Raw genomic sequence first — 24,621 nt, forward strand, 5'->3', positions numbered from 1 at the left:
GGCAGCGCGCTGCGGCGCGGACCGAGAAGGACCTGGAGGAGACAAACTAACAGGGACCGGGGCCTGTGAAGAGCCCGGTCTGGACTGCAATGCCTCAAGCAGCTTAGATGACCATTTGTCCATAGACTGAGCAATGGATTGAGAAAGTGACAGAGAGTTTCTCAGCGAAAGAGGCCAACGCCGGTGACTCTGCCCCTGCAGCCTGCTCAGAGGGAGCAGGGGGATCTACCTGAGCCGAGGGGCCCACCATTGCCCTAGGCTCCGGCTGAGCAAGCGTGGCAGGAGTCGAGCATTGATCACAGTGAGGGTAGGTGGATCCCGCAGGCAACATAGCCCCACAAGAGGTACAGGCCGCAAAAAAAATCTGTGCCTTAGTAGCTTTGCTCCTTGTGGACGACATGCTGATGTCTCTTAGGAGAGTGACCACTGAGGGTATATGGGAAAAGGGTATACCGCCTTTCCTAACATATCTATATCTATATATATCTATATCTATATATCTATCTATACATATATATATCTATATATCTATACATATATATATATCTACTAGAAGGTGGCCCGATTCTACGCATCGGGTATTCTAGAATTTACGTATTGTGTAGTTCATGTATGATTTTTGTTATATATATATATATATATATATATATATATATATATATATTATATATATATATATATATATATTATATATATATATATATATATATATATATATATAGATGTTGTTGTGTGTAGTTACCAAGTGTTTGTGTAGGGGCTGTACATGTTCTGGATGTTGTCTGGGTGTGATGGGGGGTGAGAGCGGTGTTGTTTGTGTGTTGCGTTGTTTGTGGAGCGCTGTGTGTCTGTAGCGTTGTGTGTGTGTTGTGCAGTTTGTGTGTGTGTGGTGTGTTTTGGGGGGAGGTATGTTTTGTGCAATGTGCGTGTTGTGCGGTATGTGCGTATATTTGTGTGTGCAGCGTTGTCTGTGTGTGTGGGTGTCTGTGTAGGGCAGTTGTTTGTGGTTCCCAGTGTGTGGTGTGGTGTGTTGTGCAGTGCGCGCGCGCGCATGTGTGTGTGTTGGGGGGAGGTGTGCACTTCCCATCGTGCTCCATCCCCCATGCAGCGCACTCCCCATCGTGCTCCATCCCGTATGCTGCGCACCCCCCATCGTGCTCCATCTCCCATCCTGCGCACTCTCAAACGTGCTCCATCCGCCATGCTGCGCACTTCCAAACGTGCTCCATCCGCCATGCAGCGCACTCCCCATCGTGCTCCATCCCCCATGCTGCGCACTCCCAAACGTGCTCCATCCGCCATGCTGCGCACTCCCCATCGTGCTCCATCTCCCATGCTGCGCACTCCCAAACGTGCTCCATCCGCCATGCTGCGCACTCCCAAACGTGCTCTATCCCCCATGCTGCGCACTCCCAAACGTGCTCCATCCGCCATGCTGCGCACTCCCAAACGTGCTCCATCCCCTATGCTGCGCACCCCCCATCGTGCTCCATCTCCCATCCTGCGCACTCCCAAACGTGCTCCATTCGCCATGCTGCGCACTCCCAAACGTGCTCCATCCGCCATGCTGCGCACTCCCAAACGTGCTCCATCCGCCATGCTGCGCACTCCCCATCGTGCTCCATCCCCCATGCTGCGCACTCCCAAACGTGCTCCATCCGCCATGCTGCGCACTCCCCATCGTGCTCCATCTCCCATGCTGCGCACTCCCAAACGTGCTCCATCCGCCATGCTGCGCACTCCCAAACGTGGTCCATCCGCCATGCTGCGCACTCCCAAACGTGCTCCATCCGCCATACTCCGCACTCCCCATCGTGCTGCATCCTCCATGCTGCGCACTCCCAAACGTGCTCCATCCGCCATACTCCGCACTCCCCATCGTGCTGCATCCCCCATGCTGCGCACTCCCAAACGTGCTCCATCCGCCATGCTGCGCATTTCCAAACGTGCTCCATCCGCCATGCTGCGCACTCCCAAACGTGCTCCATCCGCCATGCTGCGCACTCCCAAACGTGCTCCATCCGCCATGCTGCGCACTCCCAAACGTGCTCCATCCGCCATGCTGCGCACTCCCAAACGTGCTCCATCCGCCATGCTGCGCACTCCCAAAGGTGCTCCATCCGCCATGCTGCGCCAGCATCAGCCTCTCTACCTGCAGCATCAGCCTCTCTCCTCCCAGCATCAGCCTCTCTGTCCCCAGCATCAGCCTCTCTGTCCCCAGCATCAGCCTCTCTGTCTCCAGCATCAGCCTCTCTGTCTCCAGCATCAGCCTCTCTGTCTCCAGCATCAGCCTCTCTGTCTCCAGCATCAGCCTCTCTGTCTCCAGCATCAGCCTCTCTGTCTCCAGCATCAGCCTCTCTGTCTCCAGCATCAGCCTCTCTGTCTCCAGCATCAGCCTCTCTGTCTCCAGCATCAGCCTCTCTGTCCCCAGCATCAGCCTCTCTGTCCCCAGCATCAGCCTCTCTGTCCCCAGCATCAGCCTCTCTGTCGCCAGCATCAGCCTCTCTGTCGCCAGCATCAGCCTCTCTGTCGCCAGCATCAGCCTCTCTGTCCCCAGCATCAGCCTCTCTGTCCCCAGCATCAGCCTCTCTGTCCCCAGCATCAGCCTCTCTGTCCCCAGCATCAGCCTCTCTGTCCCCAGCATCAGCCTCTCTGTCCCCAGCATCAGCCTCTCTGTCCCCAGCATCAGCCTCTCTGTCCCCAGCATCAGCCTCTCTGTCCCCAGCATCAGCCTCTCTGTCCCCAGCATCAGCCTCTCTGTCTCCAGCATCAGCCTCTCTGTCCCCAGCATCAGCCTCTCTGTCCCCAGCATCAGCCTCTGTCCCCAGCATCAGCTTCTCTGTCCCCAGCATCAGCCTCCCGCAGCATCAGCCTCTCTGTCCCCAGCATCAGCTTCTCTGTCCCCAGCATCAGCCTCTCTGTCCCCAGCATCAGCCTCTCTGTCCCCAGCATCAGCCTCTCTGTCCCCAGCATCAGCTTCTCTGTCCCCAGCATCAGCCTCTCCGTCTCCAGCATCAGCCTCCCCATCCCAGCCTTCCCCAGGATCAGCCTCTGTCCTCTCAGCCTCCTCCAGCACGCCGTGCTCCTCTGCCGACACTCACAGATCCGATCGCATCCACTCACACACACCCACACACACCCACCCGATCGCATCCACTCACACACACCCGATCGCATCCACTCACACACACCCGATTGCATCCACTCACACACACCCGATCGCATCCACTCACACACACCCGATCGCATACACTCACACACAAAGACACACACACTGACGATATTGCACATACGCGCTGATACTCACAACATCCGGGGATATCACATGCTTCTGGCCATGTGATCCCCCGGCAGGTCCTGGAAGCTCACAACTGCACAGTATCGCCGCCGAGAAGCAAGCGATATCCCAGGATGTTGTGAGTATGTGGATGCGATGTGATGTGTGAGGTGTGTGTGAGTGTGATCTGATTTGTGTGTGTGTGTGTGTGTGTGTGTGTGTGTGTGTGTGCTGTTATGTGTGTGTATGTTCCGCAGCTGCAGGACCTTGATGTGTGGATGCGATGTGATGTGTGTGTGAGGTGTGTGTGAGAGTGAGTGTGAGCCGGTGTACACTGGTAACTATGATACACATCGGGTAACTAAGGGACCTTAGTTACCCGATGTTTATAATGGTTACCAGCTTTCACGGCCTCCGTCAAGATCCCAGCATCGCAAGTTTATGTCTGGCGCTGCCGGGATCCTGACGGAGCCGGTGTAGAAGCAAGCGATATCCCAGCATGTTGTGATGTGTGAGGTGTGTGTGAGAGTGAGTGTGAGAGTGAGTGTGATCTGATGTGTGTGTGTACTCACCTGGGAATCGGAGCTCCCTGTCAGTTGGGCCAGAGCGAGCGTGCATTGCGTGAGGGGGGCGGGGCCTGCAGAGAGCCGTGGCGAGAGGCCAATCCGTGTGGGGGGGCGGGGCCATGGCGAGCCCAGCGGCCAATCAGCTTTGTGTCACCGTAAGGACACAATTTCGGAGCATGACAGACAGACAGATAGACAGACAGACAGAATAAGGCAATTATATATATAGATACATATATATATATATATATATATATATATATATCCCGGCACCTTAGGGGTTAGGGGAGACCAGCACCGGGTGACCGGTGTGGCTTACAAACCGCTCACTAGCGGAGTGTGTCCTCCAGATTCCCTGTCGTGGATCCCCCGGAGCTGCAGAGCCTTGCTGCTGAATAGCATCCACCAGCAGAATGTTAAAAATGGCTGCCGGAGCTCTCAGGGGGGGAGTGGAGCCGAGGGCGGCGCTAGCAGAGAGCGGGAATCTGGAGTCCCCAAGTGGTCAATGAGGGGGGAGGGAGACATGCAGGATGCTCCAGCCATCAAGGCCGACGTCATGTCGGCAATCCCGCCCTCACCCCTGACAGGCAGACTCGGAGGCAGGATTTTTCGGACTAGGCCGCGGCAAAGCCGGGGGCTAAATTTAAGGCCGCGGCCGACAAGCAGGCACGGTCGGCGCAGAGGTCCGCCGAAAAGATAACGGACGGAACCACCGCGGCTTCCGGGGGGAATGTGCGACCCCTGTACAGTCCCCACATGAGGATACAGAGTACCTTCAAGTTGCAGGGCCCGGTCCCTGGGGATGAATAAGCTCCGGTCCGGCAGGTTCCACCAGGGGCTGCGGATGGAGCACGGTCCCAGCACATGGATGACCGCATAGGATCCCACTTCTCCCAGAGCCGCATAAGGGATGGTGAAGGAGACGGCATGTGGCTCCAGCCTCCGTACCCGCAATGGATACCTCAACCTTAACAACACCGCCGACTTAGTGGGGTGAGAAGGGAACATGCCGGGGACCCCATTGGGGACCTCTTTTCTTCCATCCGACATAACTATGTATGAGAATGCATGAGTGGATGTGTGCCTCCTTCCACACAAAACATAAAACTGAGGAGCCCGTGATCCACGGGAGGGTGTATAGGCAGAGGGGAGGGGTTACACTTTTTTAAAAGTGTAATACTTTGTGTGGCCTCCAGAGGCAGAAGCTATACACCCAATTGTCTGGGTCTCCCAATGGAGCGACAAAGAAACACAGACGTTCTTCAATGGCGTGTAAAACACGCACATGTCCCTCCGTGTGCCGTGATTCACGGCACACGTGGGTTGTCTAAGTGCAATCCGGGCTCCGTTCTCCATGGTCCGTGATTGCACATAGAGATTAACTCACCTGTGCCCGCTCCCGCTCTCCATGGCGCTGATCGCTCCCGCGGTGCAGCATCCGGCCGGCGCTGACCTCCGCAGCAGCTGCTTCCGGGTCGGCTGTGTCGTGCATTCATGAATATGCACGACAGTAATGAGACGGCTCAGAAGCAGCAGGCAGAACAGGCTGCAGAGAGCGTCGCTGGAGCCGGGTGAGTAAAAATGATTTTTATTTTACATGCACGTTTTTTTCTGGCACGTGTTTCATGGATCACACCACTGCGTGGGACATCAGTGATGCCAGAAAAAAATGGACATGTCTCCGTGCGGCAATCACGGACACGCCGCACGGAGACACAGTCAGTGAAAAATCACTGATGTGTGATGATACCCATTGATTATAATGGGTCTGCAAATGTCAGTGATTCTGGTACGTAGAAAAAAAAGCACAAACGTACCAGAATCACTGACGTGTGAAGGGGGCCTAAAGCAAAGAGAGTGTTGCGGGCGGGGGCCAGACCGTAGCTAAGGGGCTGCTCGGGGATGCTCGGATCCGGGGCTTTACTGTGGCTCAAGTGGGATCCGGACCCGGGCTCGAGCAGCGGTCCGCCGCCCACAAGTGAAAAAGGGAATATTTACAAGGGAGATTATCTGTGACGCCACCCACAGTGTGTGGTGAGGTGTGGCACCACCGCTGCTGTTGTGTGGGGCACCCGGGGGCGATGGGATGGCAGCTGGATGTTAACCCCTCCATGGGTAGGGATGGATGCCCCAGGGCCCAGCGTATTGTGAGCGGTTGCAGGGAGCAGTCTTTAGGTGGCAGGAAATAGGGAACTTAAGCCTGCTTTACACGAGTTGACCGATCGTGTGATTTCACGATCGATCGTACCCGCCCCCGTCGTTTGTGCGGCGTCATGGGCAAATCACTGCCCGTGGCGCACAAACTCGTTTAACCCCCGTCACACGGACTTACCTTCCGGACGACCTCGCTGTGGGCGACGAACGCCCACTTCCTGAAGTGGGAGGGACGTTTGGCGTCACAGCAACGTCACACGGCAGCCGGCTAATAGAAGCGGAGGGGCGGAGATGAGCGGCATGTACACATCTCGCCCACCTCCTTCCTTCCACATAGCCGGCGGGTGCCGCGGGACGCAGGTAAGCTGTGTTCATCGTTCCCGTAGTGTCACACGGAGCAACGTGTGATGCCACGGAAACGATGAACTGGCGGCGCCATTTTAATTAAACAATTTTATGAAACCTAGCGACGAGTACACGACTCACGATTTGTGAGCGATACTGCATCGCTAGGAGGTGTCACATGAGACGACGTCGTGTACAATGCCGGAGTGCGTCACGAAAACCGTGACCCCCAACGATGCATCGCACAATCGGTCGTCTCGTGTAAAGCCTGCATTACAGTTGGTAGTCGTGGTGCTGGATGAGGCTGTACTGATGTGGAGGGTCAGTAAACACAGAGTTCTTTTGTAAACCAAACTGCCGGTGTCCGGGAGCCGTGGGCGAGTAGTGTTCGTGTTCCACACACGGTGCAATGAGCAGGGGCTCCTTCGTAGTCTGCTTAGCTCCTCTGGTTTGAATGGGCAGTCAACTCTCCTGCACTAGTCCGGGTTCCCGTTCACGATGCCAGCGGGCCACTACCCTGCCCCGGTCCACTTTGGGTCCTCTCCTAATGCCCGAGTTGTTCCCGCAGTCCAGAGGCTCCAACCCCTGACCGCTCTGCTCCTTTTTGTACAGACTCCTTCGGCACACAGCTTGCTCTTTTCCTTTCTCTCCAGCAGCCCATGAAACGCACTCCTCACTGCTCTGCCTCTCTCCTACAACTCAACTCGACTCCTCCCCCCCTGCTCTCTTCACTTCCTACCCTGGGTGGGGGGAGGGCGGCTGCTCATATGCACCATGTGGGGGTGTGTGTGGAATTACCAAGGAGGATGCAATCTTCTGTGACTACCTGGCTAGGCCAGGGCGTCACGTTAGCATCATGAAGACCAAGGAACACAACAGGCAGGTCCGTGATACTGTTGTGGAGAAGTTTAAAGCCGGATTTGGTTACAAACAGATTTCCACAACTTGAAACATCCCAAGAAGCACTGTGCAAGCGATCATATTGAAATGGAAGGAGTATCATACCACTGCAAATCTACCAAGACCCGGCCGTCCCTCAAATATTTAATCTCAAACAAGGAAAAGACTGATCAGAGATGCAGCCAAGAGGCCCTTGATCACTCTGGATGAACTGCAGAGATCTACAGCTGAGGTGGGAGAGTCTATCCATAGGACAACAATCAGTCATACACTGCACAAATCTGCCTTTATGGAAGAGTGGCAAGAAGAAACCATTTCTCAAACATATCCATGAAAAGTGTTGTTTAAAGTTTTCCAAAAGCCACCTGGGGAAACACCAAAGGGTCGGAATAAGGTGCTCTGGTCAGATGAAACCAAAATTGAACTATTTGGGCACAATGCCGAACGATATGTTTGGCGTAAAAGCAACACTGCTCATCACCCTGAACACACCATCCCCACTGTCAAGCATGGTGGTGGCATGGTTTGGGCCTGCTTTTCTTCAGCAGGGACAGGGAAGTTGGTTAAAATTGATGGGGAAATGGATGTAGCCAAATACAGGACCATTCTTGAAGTATACCTGTTGAAGTTTACAAAAGACCCGAGACTGGGACGGAGATTTGTCTTCCAACAAGACAATGATCCCAAACATAAAGCAAAATCTACAATGGAATGGTTCACAAATAAACGTATCCAGGTGTTAGAATGGTCAAGTCAAAACCTGAATCGAATCGAGAATCTGTGGAAAGAGCTGAAAACTGCTGTTCACAAACGCTCTCCATCCAACCTCACTCAGCTCGAGCTATTTGCAAAGGAAGAATGGGCAAGAATTTTAGTCTTTCGATGTGCAAAACTGATAGACACATACCCCAAGCAACTTGCCCTGTAATCGCAGCAAAAGGAGGCGCTACAAAGTATTAACTTAAAGGGACGAATAATATTGCACGCCCCAATTTTCAGTTTATTATTTTTTTTAAAAAAGTATAAAATAAGCAATAAACATCGTTCAACTTCACAATTGTGTCCCACTTGTTGTTGATTCTTCACCATAACATTAGCATTTTTATCTTTATGTTTGAAGCCTGAAATGCAGAAAAAGGTTGAAAAATTCAAAGGGGCTGAATACTTTCTCAAGGCACTGTATGTATGTATGTATGTGTGTATGTATATATTATATATCTATACATACACACATTTTTTTATTTTTCTTTCAATGATTTAAATAGTTATAAAAAAAAAAAAAAAAACCCAGTATGGGGTCCCACTATTTTTGATAACCAGCTAAGGTAAAGCAGACAGCTGATATTATTAGATTGGGAACATCCATGGTTATTTGGCCCTTCGCAGCCTAAAAACAGCTGCCTACAGCCGCCCCAGAAGTGACACATCTATTAGATGCCAATTCTGGTGCTTTGCCCAGCTGTTCAGGTGACAATTGGGGCTATGGGGTACTCGGTCCCGGGCCGTGTATGTACAGGGATGCTGTGTCACGGTTGTATAATGGCTGATGCCTGGTTACGTGACCTTGGGGACGCTTTTTAAAAGGGGTATAGATACAGGGGAGTGAAAGAGTTTGCATTGTGACGCCACTTGATGTTCTGGTTATGGTCGATGTTCTGTTCCGGTCCCTGACTCAATCTTTACTGCTAGTACCCCCGGTTTCTTTAGGTCAGTGAGGTCCGTGATGGTCCCCTCACTGTGTAGGTATTTGTCAGGTAGCCTGAAGCTGTCACCTGACCTAGGGCCCTGTGCCCTGTTCATGCTCTGGTTCCAGAGGTACCCGGCTGTACCGTCCCTGGCAACCAATCTCCTTGCCACTTGGGTCACCGTTACATGACCCCGTCTGAAGACACGTCCGTCACCTTCAACTGTCACTACCGGACTCTCCTGTCTGAGTGTCTGTTTTTCCCCTCCCACCGGGCTGCCTTCTAGTGGACTAGACTGGCTCCATCTCTGGGCGGCCATCCATTGGGTTCCGGACTAGTCAATCATCTCTAATGGGGAGTGGGAAACTGGGGATGTTATGTGTTTTGTTGGTACTGGCACTGGGCTTCCAGGTCCCTGGGGGTAGGCCCTGCATCTAGGTCTAAATGCAGTACCTAGTAGTGCCCTGAGGGGTTCAGGGGCGCTACAGTAATATTTGCCCACCTCTCAGTGTCTGTGTCAGTGATAGTAAATGATTGAAGATTTTCACTATCACTGACCTCGGTGCCGAGAGGTGGGCAGGATTCTGGGCGTGGGAAGCAGTGAATATTCATTTTCTTAATATCAGACACACATGATCACCCCACTCCTGCTGCCACCAGCTTCCTGCAGCAGTTACCCTGCCCCACTCTATTTTTTCCACACCTGCCTAAAACACACAGACATACATTATATATATATATATATACATATATATATATATATATATATATATATATATATATATATATATTTATTAAGCACTCACTGTTTCGGATATTGTCCCAATCAGTGGTTGCAAAAAATGAATGGCAGCACAGATCTTGATATTTCAATCGCTCCCTTTGTCCACAAAGTAAACTTTGGATAAGATCTAGAAAATGTTTGCTGATTTTGGGTTCATCTGGAAACTTTAGGAAACGCTGGAAGAAAAAAAAGAAAAAAAAAAACAATTAAAAGATGGAAAAGGTAATAGCATTTGATAAACATATCCAATAAAACAATTTAAAACATTTAGTAACCTGAAAGTTCATGATGTTGTTAAATGTTTTTGTAGTTGTTCCTTCTGTAAATGGAGATTTTCCATAAAACATTTCATAGGCAATGATGCCTAGAGACCACCAGTCACATTCTGGACCATAAGCAGCTTTTCCATCCCCGTTCATCACCATGAGCACTTCTGGAGCCATATAATCTGGTGTACCAATAGGCAGCAGTGCACTATTCTGAAATGCAAGGCATGACACGTCATAGGGCAGCTAAGTACAGAGATCAGATTGTTACGGCTCAAGGAAGCCAGTGCACTTACCACTTTATTTGACGTCAGCCTTGCTGCAGACCCAAAATCTACGAGTTTAATGTGTCCAGTCCGATCAATGAGAATATTCTCAGGTTTGATATCTCTAATTGAATAAGACATAACATTTACTGTTATATTTATATATAGAAATATATTTTATATATATATATATATATATATATATATATATATATATATATATATATATATATATATATATATATATATACATACATATATATATATACACACATACATATATATATATATATATACACATACATATATATATATATATATATACACATACATACATACATATATATATATATATATATATACACATACATACATATAATATATATATATATATATATATATACACATACACCTACATATATATATATATATGTTATATTAATTGATAACAATTAATGTTATCACACAGGATTATCAAATGACTGTTTACTGTATTAAATAACATCAGCTCTGGCAGCTGCATTAAAAAAAAAAAAAAAAACCGGTCACCAGGTTTTTGCTATGTAATCAGAGAGCAGTATGATGTGGGGCTGAGATGCTGATTCCAGTAATATATTACTTGCTGGTCGACATGTCATTTTGATGCAATCAGTTTTCTCTGTTGCAGGACTTGCAGATCTAGCAGTGCTCATAATGCTGAACCCTGTATAACCCCGCCAACACCACTGATAGGCGGCTTTCTGTTTATACAGTGCATTGCAATAAAGCTGCTAATCTGTGGTAGGGTGGGGATACATAAAGCAGTTGACAGAAGCACAACACAGCCTGTCCTGTAGTGATAATCTTCTGCTGATAAAACACTGAGATGATTTTATTGAAACAGCAACAGTCTACTAAGTGATACATTTATGGAATCAGGCTATCAGTCCCTAAATCATGCTGCTCTCAGAATACATAAAACTTGCTGACAGATTCCTTTTAAAGGCAAGTTTTATTAGTATCCATGAATGTGACCGCCACAAAATAAAATAGTGGCGCCAAAAAGACATGGTGCATTCCTAATGCTACAATCTTGAACCTAGTGATCGGATGGGGTCAGAGAGATTAGACCCATCCAATCTTGCATTTATGGCTTATCCTAGCAAAGTTATAAATGCCTTTTATGGGAACAGGGCGGGCACGAGTCTGAGCTGCTAGCAGGAATCAGATATCTCATCCTATAAGTCAGATGGACTGAATTGGACTTTCCAATTTTTAGGATATGGAGCTGTATGAGGGCTTATTTTTTTGCACCAGGAGCCGATGTTTTCATTGATACTACTTCGGGATATATATGACATCTTCATCACCTGTTTCCGCGGCCAAAAAACTACAGTTGTGGTCTTTTTATTTTTTCGTTACGCCGTTTACCAAATCAGATTAATTAGTTTTATATTTTGATAGATTGGACTTTTACGATCGCAGTGAGACCAAATATGTATTTTGGGTTTTTTCTTTTTTTTCCAAACATTTTTGTTTACTTTTTACTATATGTAATAGTCCACTTAGAGGACTTGAACCTGCAACAGTCTGATCACTTTTGCTATACACAGCTGTGCATAAATGTGACGCCCTGGCAAGACAGACACACCAGTGGGCGTGACCAGGTGGTTGGACACGCCCTCCCAGGGGTCTAGACAGCCCGGGGCGGGAAAACAGCAGTTAGTCTAGTTTGTAGTTCAAGTTGAGAGGAGCCAAGTGTAGCTCCAGCAGAGGAGTTCAAATTGAACTGTACCAGGGTAGGAGCACTGGTACCTTGGCTAGGTGGCAGACGGTGGTCTCCGTCAGCAGGAGACGGGAAGACGGCTCGGCAGAACCGAGGTGGACCGGGACAGGGTTGTAGCCCGCCGGTACCGACACGGTGAACCAACCCGGAAACCGGAGCACAAAGGGGGGACCCTGAAGCCAGGACCGGAAACAAGCGGACTGGTTAATTAACTGATTGAGGCCAGGACTAGAGGTTCTGTCCCACCCAATGTCCCTCATAGAAGACAACAGCCCACCGATAGGGATAAGAGGTCAGCGCCAGGGCCTATAGATCCCACAGGCCAGCGTCTGCGAGCACGGCTCCTTAGGCCACATCCAGTCGGGAGCGGACTCCTGAGTTCCAGACTAGGAAATCCAAATACACAAAGTCAGTGCAGAGGAAAAGGATAGAGACCACCAGCCTGGGTGGGGGACCCGAATGCAACAGGCCACAGCACCTTGGTGTACCAAAGACTTGTGTGATTAATTGACTATGAGTAATCAATCACCCCCTCGCCGTCGCTATACCCTGCACCAGAGTCACTGGGTCCCGGGGGCAACCCTCCCTACCCACGGAGAGGTTAACATCCAGCTGCCATTACATCTTCCCCAGGTGCCCCATAACAGCAGCGGTGGTGTCCCAATTCACCATACACCGTGGGTGGCGTCACAAACTTAATACGGCCTAGCCCATACATCTACGTCCCCCCATTTTATTCGCCGTGTCCGCGAGACCCCCGGGTCCGGAGACCCTCGAGCCACCACCCCAGAAGGCCCGCACCCGAGCAGCGGCGGGTGCTGGCACGGGGGCAGCACATAAGCACTGGTGTATATTAGAAGAAATCACAGTCTCCTATGAATGTCGGCCATGGGCTGGTTTTCACAGGAGTACTGTGATGACAGACACAGAAGATTCCTGGCTGTCATCCCAAGACATTTGTCGTTGCGTCCACACAGATGAAGGGTCAGAAGAGCATGATTCCCTGCCGTCGCATGTTAAATGCTATTGTCAGAGATAACAGCAGCAGGAGGAGCTTCATTCCACCATCTATTAGAGGCAGATGAAGGATGAATAGGGCTAAGTTCACATGTCCAGTAATCATCCGTTAGAAGGATCCAGCAACAATCCGTTGGCCAAAGAGTTGTGCAAACTTTCTAGCCTTTTTTAAAAAAAATGGTATTTTTGCAGGATCCATTTTTTTTTAACATGGGAGTTTATCTTGCTCACTGCACACTATTCTAACAGGGATAACAGTTGTCTATTCTGCCAATCAGCACAAATCCCTGAGAATAGGTTATAACTGGCTTTCTCCAGACAACCCCCTTAACAGAAAAACATTAATTTACTAAAAAAATGACCTATATTAAAAGGATAGCTGTCAGCAGATTTAGGTACCAGCTTTATTTCCTCTGTATACAGGCATTATAATGTGTTTATAAAAAAAAAAAAAATTGTGAACAGATTGAACTCCTTCCCCTGTAGAAAGCAGTATGTAACGAGCAGATTGCCCCCATTATGTTATTGGGTAAACCAATACGTAGATGAAGCACTGAACTAAACAACTGCTCGTTCCCAATAAACTGTCCCCCTTTCCCGCGTTACTCACCGGTGGACATATCCCAGCTGGTGAACACTGTAAATTGCAAGGACCATTTCTGCCAAATAAAACTGGGCCATACTTTCATCAAACTGGTCATCATAGCGGTTCAATAAAGAGAGCAAGTCTCCTCCGGGCTGGTACTGCATAACCTGTAGAATATTCACAAGATTACAGACAGTCAATTTCTGCTTATATAATCAACCCCTTCACTACTGGGCAACTTTCCGTTATTTAGTTTTTTTCATCCCCTTCTTCAAAAAGCCAAAACTTTTTCATTTTCCATTAATATGCTTTTTTTTTTTTTTTTGCAGGGCGAGTCGTACTTTTGAATGACATTTATTTTACCATATATTGTACTGAAGAAAATAAAAAGTGAAGTGTGATGAAAAACAAAGTGCAATTCTACATTGTTTTGGTTTTTTTTTATTTACTTATGATCTCTATACGGAAAAACTGACCTGCATTAGTATTCTCCAGGTCAGGAGGAGTTTATAGATATCAAACATGTATCATTTTTTAAATTTAAATTGTGAAAACCAATTGTAAAACTTATAAATAAAATAATTGTTAATCTATATATATAATTGCCTTATTCTGTCTGTCTTGCTCCAAAAATTGTGTCCTTACGATGACACAAAGCTGAATGGCCGCTGGGCTCGCCAGGGCCCCGCCCCCCCGCACGGATTGGCCGCTCGCTCAGACTGCGCCCCCACACGGATTGGCCGGCCGCTCGCCCAGGCTCCGCCCCTCCCACAGATTGGCCTCTCGCCCCGGCACCCTGCAGGCATTGGCAACTCGGCCACGCCCCGCCCCCCTCACGCAATGCACGCTAGCTCTGGCCCCGCCACCCCCCACGCATTCCCCGAACCGACACGGTCACGGAGCCACGAAAACCAGGTGAGTACTGTACCCCCGGGAGCCCACATCAGCGTACGCCGCCAAACCAGCCGACACATACCCTCGCATTGCTGGGGCTGGCCGGTGTATGCTTGTGTGGGCTCCCGTGCGAGCGGGGGACGAGATACGCTGGTAACCATGGTACCATAGTTACCAGCGCATCAAGGTCCTGCAGCGGCGGAACATACACACACGCACACACATACACACATCAGATCACACTCACTCTCACACACACATCACACACACATCACATCGCATCCACACACTCAGAAAATCCTGGGATATCGCTTGCTTCTCGGCGGCGATACTGTGCTGTGAGCTTCCAGGACCTGCCGGAGGATCACATGGCCAGAAGCATGTGGTATCTCCGGATGTTGTGAGTGTGAGCGCGTATGTGCAATATCGTCAATGTGTGTGTGCGTGAGTGTATGCGATCGGGTGTGCGTGAGTGTATGCGATCGGGTGTGTGTGAGTGTATGCGATCGGGTGTGTGTGAGTGTATGCGATCGGGTGTGTGTGTGTGTGTGTGTATGCGATCGGATCTGTGAGTGTCGGCAGAGGAGTACGGCGTGCTGGAGGAGGCTGGGAGGAGAGAGGATGATCCTGGGGAAGCTGGGATGGGGAGGCTGAGAGAAGAGAGGCTGATGCTGGGGGAGGCTGAGGCTGGGGTAGGCTGGGAGGAGAGAGGCTGATGCTGGGGACCGAAAAGGCTGATGCTGGGAGGAGAGAGGCTGATGCTGGGGGAGGCTGAGGCTGGGGTAGGATGGGAGGAGAGAGGCTGATGCTGGGAAGAGAGAGGCTGATGCTGGGAGGAGAGAGGCTGATGCTGGGGGAGGCTGATGCTGGGGGAGGCTGGGGTAGGCTGGGAGGAGAGAGGCTGATGCTAGGGACAGAAAAGGCTGATGCTGGGAGGAGAGAGGCTGATGCTGGGGGAGGCTGAGGCTGGGGTAGGCTGGGAGGAGAGAGGCTGATGATGGGAGGAGAGAGGCTGATGCAGGGAGGAGAGAGGCTGATGCTGGGAGGAGAGAGGCTGATGCTGGGAGGAGAGAGGCTGATGCTGGGAGGAGAGAGGCTGATGCTGGGGGAGGCTGAGGCTGGGGTAGGCTGGGAGGAGAGAGGCTGATGCTGGGAGGAGAGAGGCTGATGCTGGGAGGAGAGAGGCTGATGCTAGGGACAGAAAAGACTGATGCTGGGAGGAGAGAGGCTGATGCTGGGGACAGAAAAGGCTGATGCTGGGAGGAGAGAGGCTGATGCTGGGATGAGAGAGGCTGATGCTGGGGACAGAGAGGCTGATGCTGGGGACAGAGAGGCTGATGCTGGGGACAGAGAGGCTGATGCTGGGGACAGAGAGGCTGATGCTGCGGGTAGAGAGGCTGATGCTGGTGCAGCATGGGGGATGGAGCACGATGGGGGGTGCGCAGCATGGGGGATGGAGCACGTTTGGGAGTGCGCAGCATGGCGGATGAACCACGTTTGTGAGTGCGCAGCATGGCGGATGGAGCACGTTTGGGAGTGCGCAGCATGGCGGATGGACCACGTTTTGGAGTGCGCGGCATGGCGGATGGAGCACGTTTGGGAGTGCGCAGCATGGCGGATGGACCACGTTTGGGAGTGCGCAGCATGGCGGATGGACCACGTTTGGGAGTGCGCAGCATGGCGGATGGAGCACGTTTGGGAGTGCGCAGCATGGCGGATGGAGCACGTTTGGGAGTGCGCAGCATGGCGGATGGAGCACGATGGGGAGTGCGCTGCATGGGGGATGGAGCACGATGGGGACTGCGGAGTATGGCGGATGGAGCACGTTTGGGAGTGCGCAGCATGGCGGATGGAGCACGTTTGGGAGTGCGCAGCATGGCGGATGGAGCACGTTTGGGAGTGCGCAGCATGGCGGATGGAGCACGTTTGGGAGTGCGCAGCATGGGAGATGGAGCACGATGGGGGGTGCGCAGCATAGGGGATGGAGCACGATGGGGAGTGCGCTGCATGGGGGATGGAGCACGATGGGGAGTGTGCTGCATGGGGGATGGAGCACGATGGGGAGTACGCTGCATGGGGGATGGAGCACGATGGGAAGTGCACACAACCCCCCAACACACACACATACACACACGCGCGCGCACTGCACAACACACCACACACACACACTGGGAACCACAAACAACTGCCCTACACAGACACCCACACACACAGACAACGCTGCACACACACAACACCCAACACACAAACACCGCGGCACACACAAATATACGCACATACCGCACAACACACACATTGCACAAAACATACCTCCCCCCAAAACACACACACGCACCCCACACCCACACAAACCGCGCAACACACACAGACACACAGCGCTCCACAAACAACGCAACACCCAGACAACACCGCTCTCACCCCCCGTCACACCCAGACAACACCCAGAACATGTACAGCGCCCTACACAAACACTTGGTAACTACACACAACATCTATATATGAAATCATACATGAACTACACAATACGTAAATTCTACAATACCCGATGCGTAGAATCGGGCCACCTTCTAGTAAAGTAAATAATTACTTGTGTCGCCAATATCTGAGTCCCGTAACTTTTTCATTCACCGGGATCTGCAGCTGTGTGATGGCTTTTTTTTGGGCGGCCCTGAGCTGATCATTATGGGGAAGATACGATGTTCTGATTGCCTCTTATTGCATTTTATTGCAATAACCAAAATAACAAAATTCTGGCATTTATATTCTTTTTCTCGTTACACGATTTACCAATCGGATTAACCGAATTTATTCTGTTTTGGACAACTCGCATTTTTGTAAATATTTTCTTATATCGTTTCATGGGACAGCACTGAAGATATGACACTTTGATATAATGTAAAGTAGTGAGTGTACACCTTGTATAACAGTGTAAATTTGGTGCCCTCTAAATAACTCAACACACAGCCATTAATATCAAAACTGCTGGCAACAAAAGTTAATACACCCCTAAATAAAAATGCCCAATTAGCCATTTTCCCTCCTTGGTGTCATATGACTCAGTAGTGTTGCAAGGTCTCAGGTGAATGTGGAGCAGGTGTGGTAAATTTGGTGTTCTCTCTCACACACTCTCTCATACTGGTCACTGGAAATTCAAATGGCACCCCATGGTAAAGAATTTTCTGAGGATCTTTGGAAATAAAGAAAAAAAAAAAAGAATTGTTGCTCTCCATACAGATGACCTAGGAGGCTATAATAAGATTTCCAACACCCTGAACCTGAACTGCAGCACGGTGGCCAAAAGAAGTTGAGTGCATGTGCTCAGCATCATATCCAGAGGTTGTCTTTTCAGAATAGATGTATGAGTACTGCCAGCTTTGCTGCAGAGGTTACAGGGGTGGGTGGTCAGCCTGTCAGTGTTCAGACCATACACACACACACACTACATCACATTGGTATATATGGCTGGCTGACGTCCCAGAAAAAAGCCTTTTCTAAAGATGATGCACAAGAAAGTCCGTAGTTTGCTGGAGATGAGCAGACTTAGAACGTGGATGACTGGAATCAGGTCCTATGGTCTGATGAGACCAAGATAAACTTATTTGGCTCAGATGGTGTCAAGCATGTGTGGCAGCAACCAGGTGAGGAGTACAAAGACAAGTGTATCTTCCCTACAGTTCAACATGGTGATGGGAATATCATGGGCTGGGGCTATTTATTTTATTTTATTACTGTATTTAATAGTCCCCTTGGGGCTGGTGTCTATTAAAAGGAAAGACTGACAGTGTAATTTAACTGGTTAAATCTCTGACCACTCATGGCTACTAAATGCACTCAATGGCTGATTAAATCAGCCGTCGTGTGCAAGGGAACATGGGGCCCGGCGTGCGATCAGGGACATGACTGTTGACGTACATGTACGTCAAAAGTCCTGAAAGAGGTTAAGTTGCATAAAGGCTATGTCCACACGCTGCAGTTTTATGTTCACCACAAAACTGCACCCTGTGGTCACAAAATTGCACCCTGTGGCTCAAGAGTGGATGCGTTTTCTGATGCGGGTTTTTTTCACCAATGGGCGAAAAACTCAGGGAAAAACAGAAAAAGAATTGACATGCTGCAGTTTTGTGGTCACCACAAAACTGCTGCTATAAAAAAATAAAAAAACATTGCAAAACTGCAGTGTGTGCATGGGGCCAAAAATTGCATTATATAAAAAGGAAAACATAATTATCGTGTAAGAAAGAGCAAAAATAATAACCTTCATTGAGTAGACAAAGCAGTTTCTGTGATTTTGGCCTCGGGCAAACTGTACTGCACTTCTCCGGAATAACTGCCAGGCCATATCCAACAAATGTGCCATAAAAGACTTTGGCTGGAGAAGCCATTTCCACAAACATTATCTTGCAATGTTCCTGTTTATGCAATGGCAGCCCCTTGGCATTCTCGTGAGCAGCTCCTTAATCACCTGGAATGGCTTTACAACAGCCTTGAAGGAGAAGTGACATCATCCCAAAATATCTGTTTGGTTGAGGCCGGTTGATTTTGGAGGCTGTCATATGACGCAGCACTCCAACACTCACCTTGGTGCTATATAAGTCATGCATCATTATAGTGTTTAATAGCATATGTTTGGTAGTCATCCAACATATACTGAATTAAACTATTTGTTTCTAAATAAGGTGTTTAATCTTTTAACACTTTTGAGATTCTGCACGATCATGTGCTGTTGCATTTGTATTCATTTGACAAATTACTTACTAGATAAAGATGTTCCCTATCCTGGAAGGCATAATGTAGGGCCGGTATCCATGGGCTATTATGGTTACTTAATATATTACGTTCTTCTTCAAAGAAAGAAACCTAAACAAACGGAGACAAATAAATATCATTAAAACCTGAAATATTTCATTTTGACCTCATCATTATACAACTTTTGATGGCACTATAAACATCTACAAAGATCTATTTCATGTGATTTTCCAATTATACACATTTGCTGCAGATAAAAAGCTATGAACAAGGCCTTCAAGCCTGTCATTTTTTGATATTAACCCCTTAGTGACGGAGCTAATTTTCACCTTAATGACCAGACCAAATTTTGCAATTCTGACCAGTGTCACTTCATGAGGTTATAACTCTGGAACGCTTCAACGGATCCCGGTGATTCTGAGATTGTTTTTTCGTCACATATTGGACTTCATGTTAGTACCAAATTTAGGACAATATTTTTTGCGTTTATTGAAGAAAAAAATTGAATATTGGCAAAAATTTTGAAAATTTAGCAATTTTCAACTTTTGAATTTTTATACCGTTAAACCAGAGATTTCTGTGACACAAAATAGTTAATAAATAACATTTCCCACATGTCTACTTTACATCAGCACAATTTTGGAAACAAAATTTTTTTTTGTTAGGAAGTTAGAGGGGTTCAAAGTTTATCAGCAATTTCTCATTTTTACATCAAAATTTACAAAACCATTTTTTTAGGGACCACATCACATTTGAAGTGACTTCAATAGGCCTAGATGACAGAAAATACCCAAAAGTGACACCATTATAAAAACTGCACCCCCCAAAGTACTCAAAACCACATTCAAGAAGTTTATTAACCCTTCAGGTGCTTCACATGAACAAAAGCAATGTGGAATGAAAAAAAGCAAAAATTAAATTTTACCTAAAAATGTTGCTCTAACCCAAATTTATTCACTTTTAGAAGAACTAACACAACAAAATGGACCCCACAACTTGTTCCCCACTTTCTTATGAGTGCGCCGATACCCCACATGTGGTCAGAAACCTCTGTTTGGACAAATGGGAGGGCTCGGAACAGAAGGAGCAATATTTGAATTTTGGAAAGCAAATTTGGCTGAAATAGATTGCGAGCACCATGTTGCATTTACAGGTCCGCTAAAGGTACCTAAACAGAAGAAATCCCTCACAAGTGACACCATTTTGGAAACTAGACCCCTCAAGGCTTCTATCTAGGGGTATAGTGAGCATTTTAGATCCACAGGTACTTCACAGATTTTGTTAACGTTACGTTGTCATATTGAAAATTTTAATAATTTTCTCAAAAATGTTGCTTTAGCATCAATTTTCTCACTTTTTCAAGAGGTAATTCCAAAAATTTGACCGCAAGGTTTGTTAACCACTTTTTTATGAGCGCGGTGATACCTCACATGTGGTCTGAAACCTTTGTTTGGACAAATGGGAGGGCTTGGAACGAAAGGAGCAATATTTGAATTTTGGAAAGGAAATTTGGCTGAAAAAGATTGCGGGCACCATGTCACATTTGGAGGACCCCTAAGGTACCTAAACAGCAGAAACCCCACACAAGTGACCCCATTTTGGAAACTAGGCCCCTCAAGGAATTTATCTAGATGTTTGGTGAGTACCCTGAACCCCCAGGTGCTTCACAGAATTTTATAACGTTGAGCCATGAAAAAAAAAAAAAAAAAAATTTTACCACAAAATTGTTATTTCAACCAGGTAGCTTTTTTTTTTACAAGAGTAAAAGGAAAAAATTCAGCATAACATTTATTGTGCAATTTCTCCTGAGTTTGGCGATACCTTATATGTGGTGGAAATCAACTGTTTGGGCGCATGGCAGGGCTCGGAAGGGAAGGAGTGCCATTTGACTGCAAAATTGGCTGGAATCAATAGCGGACGCCAGGTTGCATTTGGAGAGCCCCTGAGGTGCCTAAACAGTGGAGGTCCCCCACAAGTGACTCCATTCTGGAAACAAGACACCTCAAGGCTTTTATCTAGGTGTATAGTGAGCAGTATGAATCCACGAATACTTCACAGAATTTGATAAGCTTAGGTTGCCATATTGAAAATTTTCATTTTTTTCACAAAAATGTTGCTTCAGCATCAAATTTCTCACTTTTTCAAGAGACAACAACAAACCGTGGACCCAACAGGTTGTTATCCAATGTCTTATGAGCACAGGGATACCCCACATGTGGCCAAAAACCTCTGTTTGGATAAATGGGAGGGCTTGGAATGGAAGCAGCACCATTTGAATTCTGGAAAAGTTGAAATAAATTGCGGGCACCATGTCACATTAGCAGGGCCCCTTGGGTACCTATACATTAGAAACCCCCACAAGTGACCCCATTTTGGAAACTGGATTTTATTCAGGAGTATAATAAGCATTTTGAATCCACAGGTACTTCACAAAAATGTTGCTGTAGCAACCAATGTCTCACTTTTAGGCTATGTGGCCATGAGCCAGCGACACGGCGTCTAGTACACAGTGTCAGCCTCCTGCAGAGATGTGAGTGTTGTCCACGGGAGAACGCAGCTGCCCATGCCCACGATTTGGGTTCAGGCCGCTGTGGAGCTCTATGCTACCTGCAGAGAACACTCATCTCCGCAGCATAAATTGACATGCTGAGGCTCGGGAAGCTGCGCCACAGGTCAGTTTATGTGGCGGAGAAAAGAAGCACATTGGGCAAGCACATTGGGCATGGGATTTCTAAAAATCCTTCCACTGTGCTTCTACTGCACAATGCAGCGTTATGGACGCAGGGAAAACACTCTGCGCCCAAAACGCTGCAAATCCCGATTGTGGGCATCCAGCCTAAAATGCTACAATGGATGAATGGATACATGTCAAACATATATAACGTCCCACCCCCCTGCATATTCTAAGCTGGCGCCCTTTAGTGCCTTTCATGTGGCACTAAAGGGTGCCTAGCCTTGTATTTAGCCCCCCAAAAAAATAATAATTAAAATAAACGACGTGGGGTCCCCCCCATTTTTTATAGCCAGCTAGGGTAAAGCAGACAGCTGTAGCCTGCAAACCACAGCTGACAGCTTCACCTTGTCTGGTGATCAATTTGGAGGGCTCCCCAGGCGTTTTTTTAAAAAAAAAAAAAAACGTGGGGTCCCCCCCAAATTAGATCACCAGCCAAGGTGAAGCGGACAGCTGGGGTCTGGTATTCTCAGGGTGGGAAGAGCCATGGTTATTGGACTCTTCCCAGCCTAAAAATATCAGGCCGCAGCCGCCCCAGAAGTGGCGCATCCATTAGATGCGCCAATCCTGGCGCTTCGCCCCAGCTCATCCCGCGCCCTGGTGCGGTGGCAGACGGGGTAATATATGGGGTTGATACCAGCTGTAATGTCACCTGGCATCAAGCCCTGGGGTTAGTGATGTCACGGCATCTAAACAGATACCCGACATCACTAACCCAGTCAAGTAATAGACAAAAAAAAAAGACAAAAAAAAAATTTATTTGAAAAAAAAACTCCCCGAAACATTCCTCTTTCCCCAATTTATTGAAAATAAAGAAATTACGGTCGCTGTAATCCGCTGTAATCCGTGAGGTCCCACGCCGACTCTGGATCTTCTAGAATATGGGGGGGCACGTTCAGGGAACGTATCCCCCATTTTCTGGAAGAGCAAGCTCTCCATGAGCAGTGTGGGTGCAGTAATCTGAGAATACTGCACTCACACTGCCCCGGTCCAACTTAGGGCAGAGTGACCTGCAGTAACCTCATTCCAGAATATGAGGGGCACGCTCACAGAACGTACCCCCCATTTTCTGGAACAGCAGTCTCTCCATGTGAGGACCACACTCCTCACATGGAGAGACTGCTGATTACTGCACTCACTCTCCCCCGGTCCACAGTGGAGCAGCCTGTGCATCAGCGACGTCAGCGTCCCTGCAAGACTGACGTCGCTGATGCACAGGCTGCTCCACTGTGGACCGGGGGAGGAATCCAGCTGACAGCCGCTGTCTGCGCATGCGCCGTCAGCATTCAAGAAGGAGGCGGCGTGATCGCGGGACGGATCACCAGACAGGTAACGTATGACCGGGGGCTCGGGGGCTGGGGGGGGGTGATGGGGGGTGACCTAGTGGGACCTGGGGGGACCTGGGGACACCTTTCTGCCGCATGTGACGTGTCACATGCGGCAGAAAGAGCAGAATGAATGCGGGGGAGGGGGGGTGGCTCTGGAGACCCGGAGGGGGCTCCGGTGACCAGAGGGCTCCGGTGGACCGGAGGAGGGGTCAGGGGGAGGACATTTCCCTCCGATCTGAAATGTTTGATCATTTCAGATCGGAGGGAAATGAATGCAGAGCCGGCGGCGGCAGTTTTCAGCGCGCGTCGGCGCCATCTTGCACGCTCCCGAGGGGGGCTCTGAAGAACTGGAGGGGGCTCCAGGGACCAAAGAGCTCCGGTGTACCGGAGGAGAGGTCAGGAGGGGGACATTTCCCTCCGATCTGAAATGTTTGATCATTTCAGATCGGAGGGAAATGAATGCAGAGGCGGCGGCGGCGGGAGTTTTCAGCGCGCGTCGGCGCCATCTTGGATTTTCCGGAGGGGGGGGGGTTGGATGGATTTCTCCGGTACCGGGGGCTTTGGGGGCACTAAGGGCTCACATTTATTTCTCATCTGACATGTTTGATCACGTCAGATGAGAAATAAATAAATTTTACCAGCCATTTTTTTTTTTTATGTTGTCGCCGGTATACGGTGTATACCGGCGATCGCATTAACGGGGTGCATACAAAACACCCCGATTCATAATCTGGGGGGTCTCAGCTACCCCCGGTAGCTGAAACCCCCGAGATTTTTCGTCACTGGGGGGCGCTACAGGGTTTTTCCGGCCTGACGTCTCAAGACGTCGGAACAGAATAAGTACCCTGTTTTTCCGACGTCTTGAGACGTTAGGCCGTCGCTATGGGGTTAATATTTGATATTATTGTGACATCACACAGATCCTGCACACCATTTCTTCCCTGCTGATCTCCAGAGCCCAGCATTAGAGAAATGGTGTGCATCTCCTAGCAGAAAAACATGTTTTTTTTGCCAAGAGATGCAGATTTGGTGCTAAAATTTATACACCATATTTCTGCACCAAATCTGCATCTTCTGGCAAAGAAAACCAATAAAAATACACCAAACCAAAACACCATGGGGTTTTGACGTGATAGATGCAAATTTGGTGCAAAAATATGGTGTATAAAATTTCAGCAGCAAATCTGCATCTCTTGGCAAAAAAATGTACAAAAACGTTTTTTTCATGCCGCTTCAAAGTACAAATTTGGTGCTAAAATGTCTGGATGTCTGCACCAAATTTGCACCTCCTGGGAGAATAAAAAAACCCAC

The 24,621-nt window shown here is 48.6% G+C and overlaps 1 protein-coding gene across 5 annotated transcripts in view; it reads right to left on the bottom strand.

Moving 5' to 3' along the window:
• The window catches only part of CIT (citron rho-interacting serine/threonine kinase), a 304,000-nt gene that overhangs the window by 252,262 nt on the left and 27,117 nt on the right, over positions 1-24,621 (bottom strand). For all 5 annotated transcript variants that reach the window (XM_075320265.1, XM_075320246.1, XM_075320276.1 and 2 more), the window contains exons 4-8: positions 19,261-19,362; positions 13,636-13,778; positions 10,274-10,367; positions 9,987-10,190; positions 9,734-9,887 (exon numbers count right to left, since the gene is read on the bottom strand). In XM_075320265.1, the coding sequence (XP_075176380.1) occupies positions 9,734-9,887; positions 9,987-10,190; positions 10,274-10,367; positions 13,636-13,778; positions 19,261-19,362 (697 nt within the window). The remainder of the gene's footprint in view (positions 1-9,733; positions 9,888-9,986; positions 10,191-10,273; positions 10,368-13,635; positions 13,779-19,260; positions 19,363-24,621) is intronic.

The sequence above is a fragment of the Anomaloglossus baeobatrachus genome, chromosome 1 (assembly GCF_048569485.1).
Source record: "Anomaloglossus baeobatrachus isolate aAnoBae1 chromosome 1, aAnoBae1.hap1, whole genome shotgun sequence".
Classification (NCBI taxonomy): Eukaryota; Metazoa; Chordata; class Amphibia; order Anura; family Aromobatidae; genus Anomaloglossus; species Anomaloglossus baeobatrachus.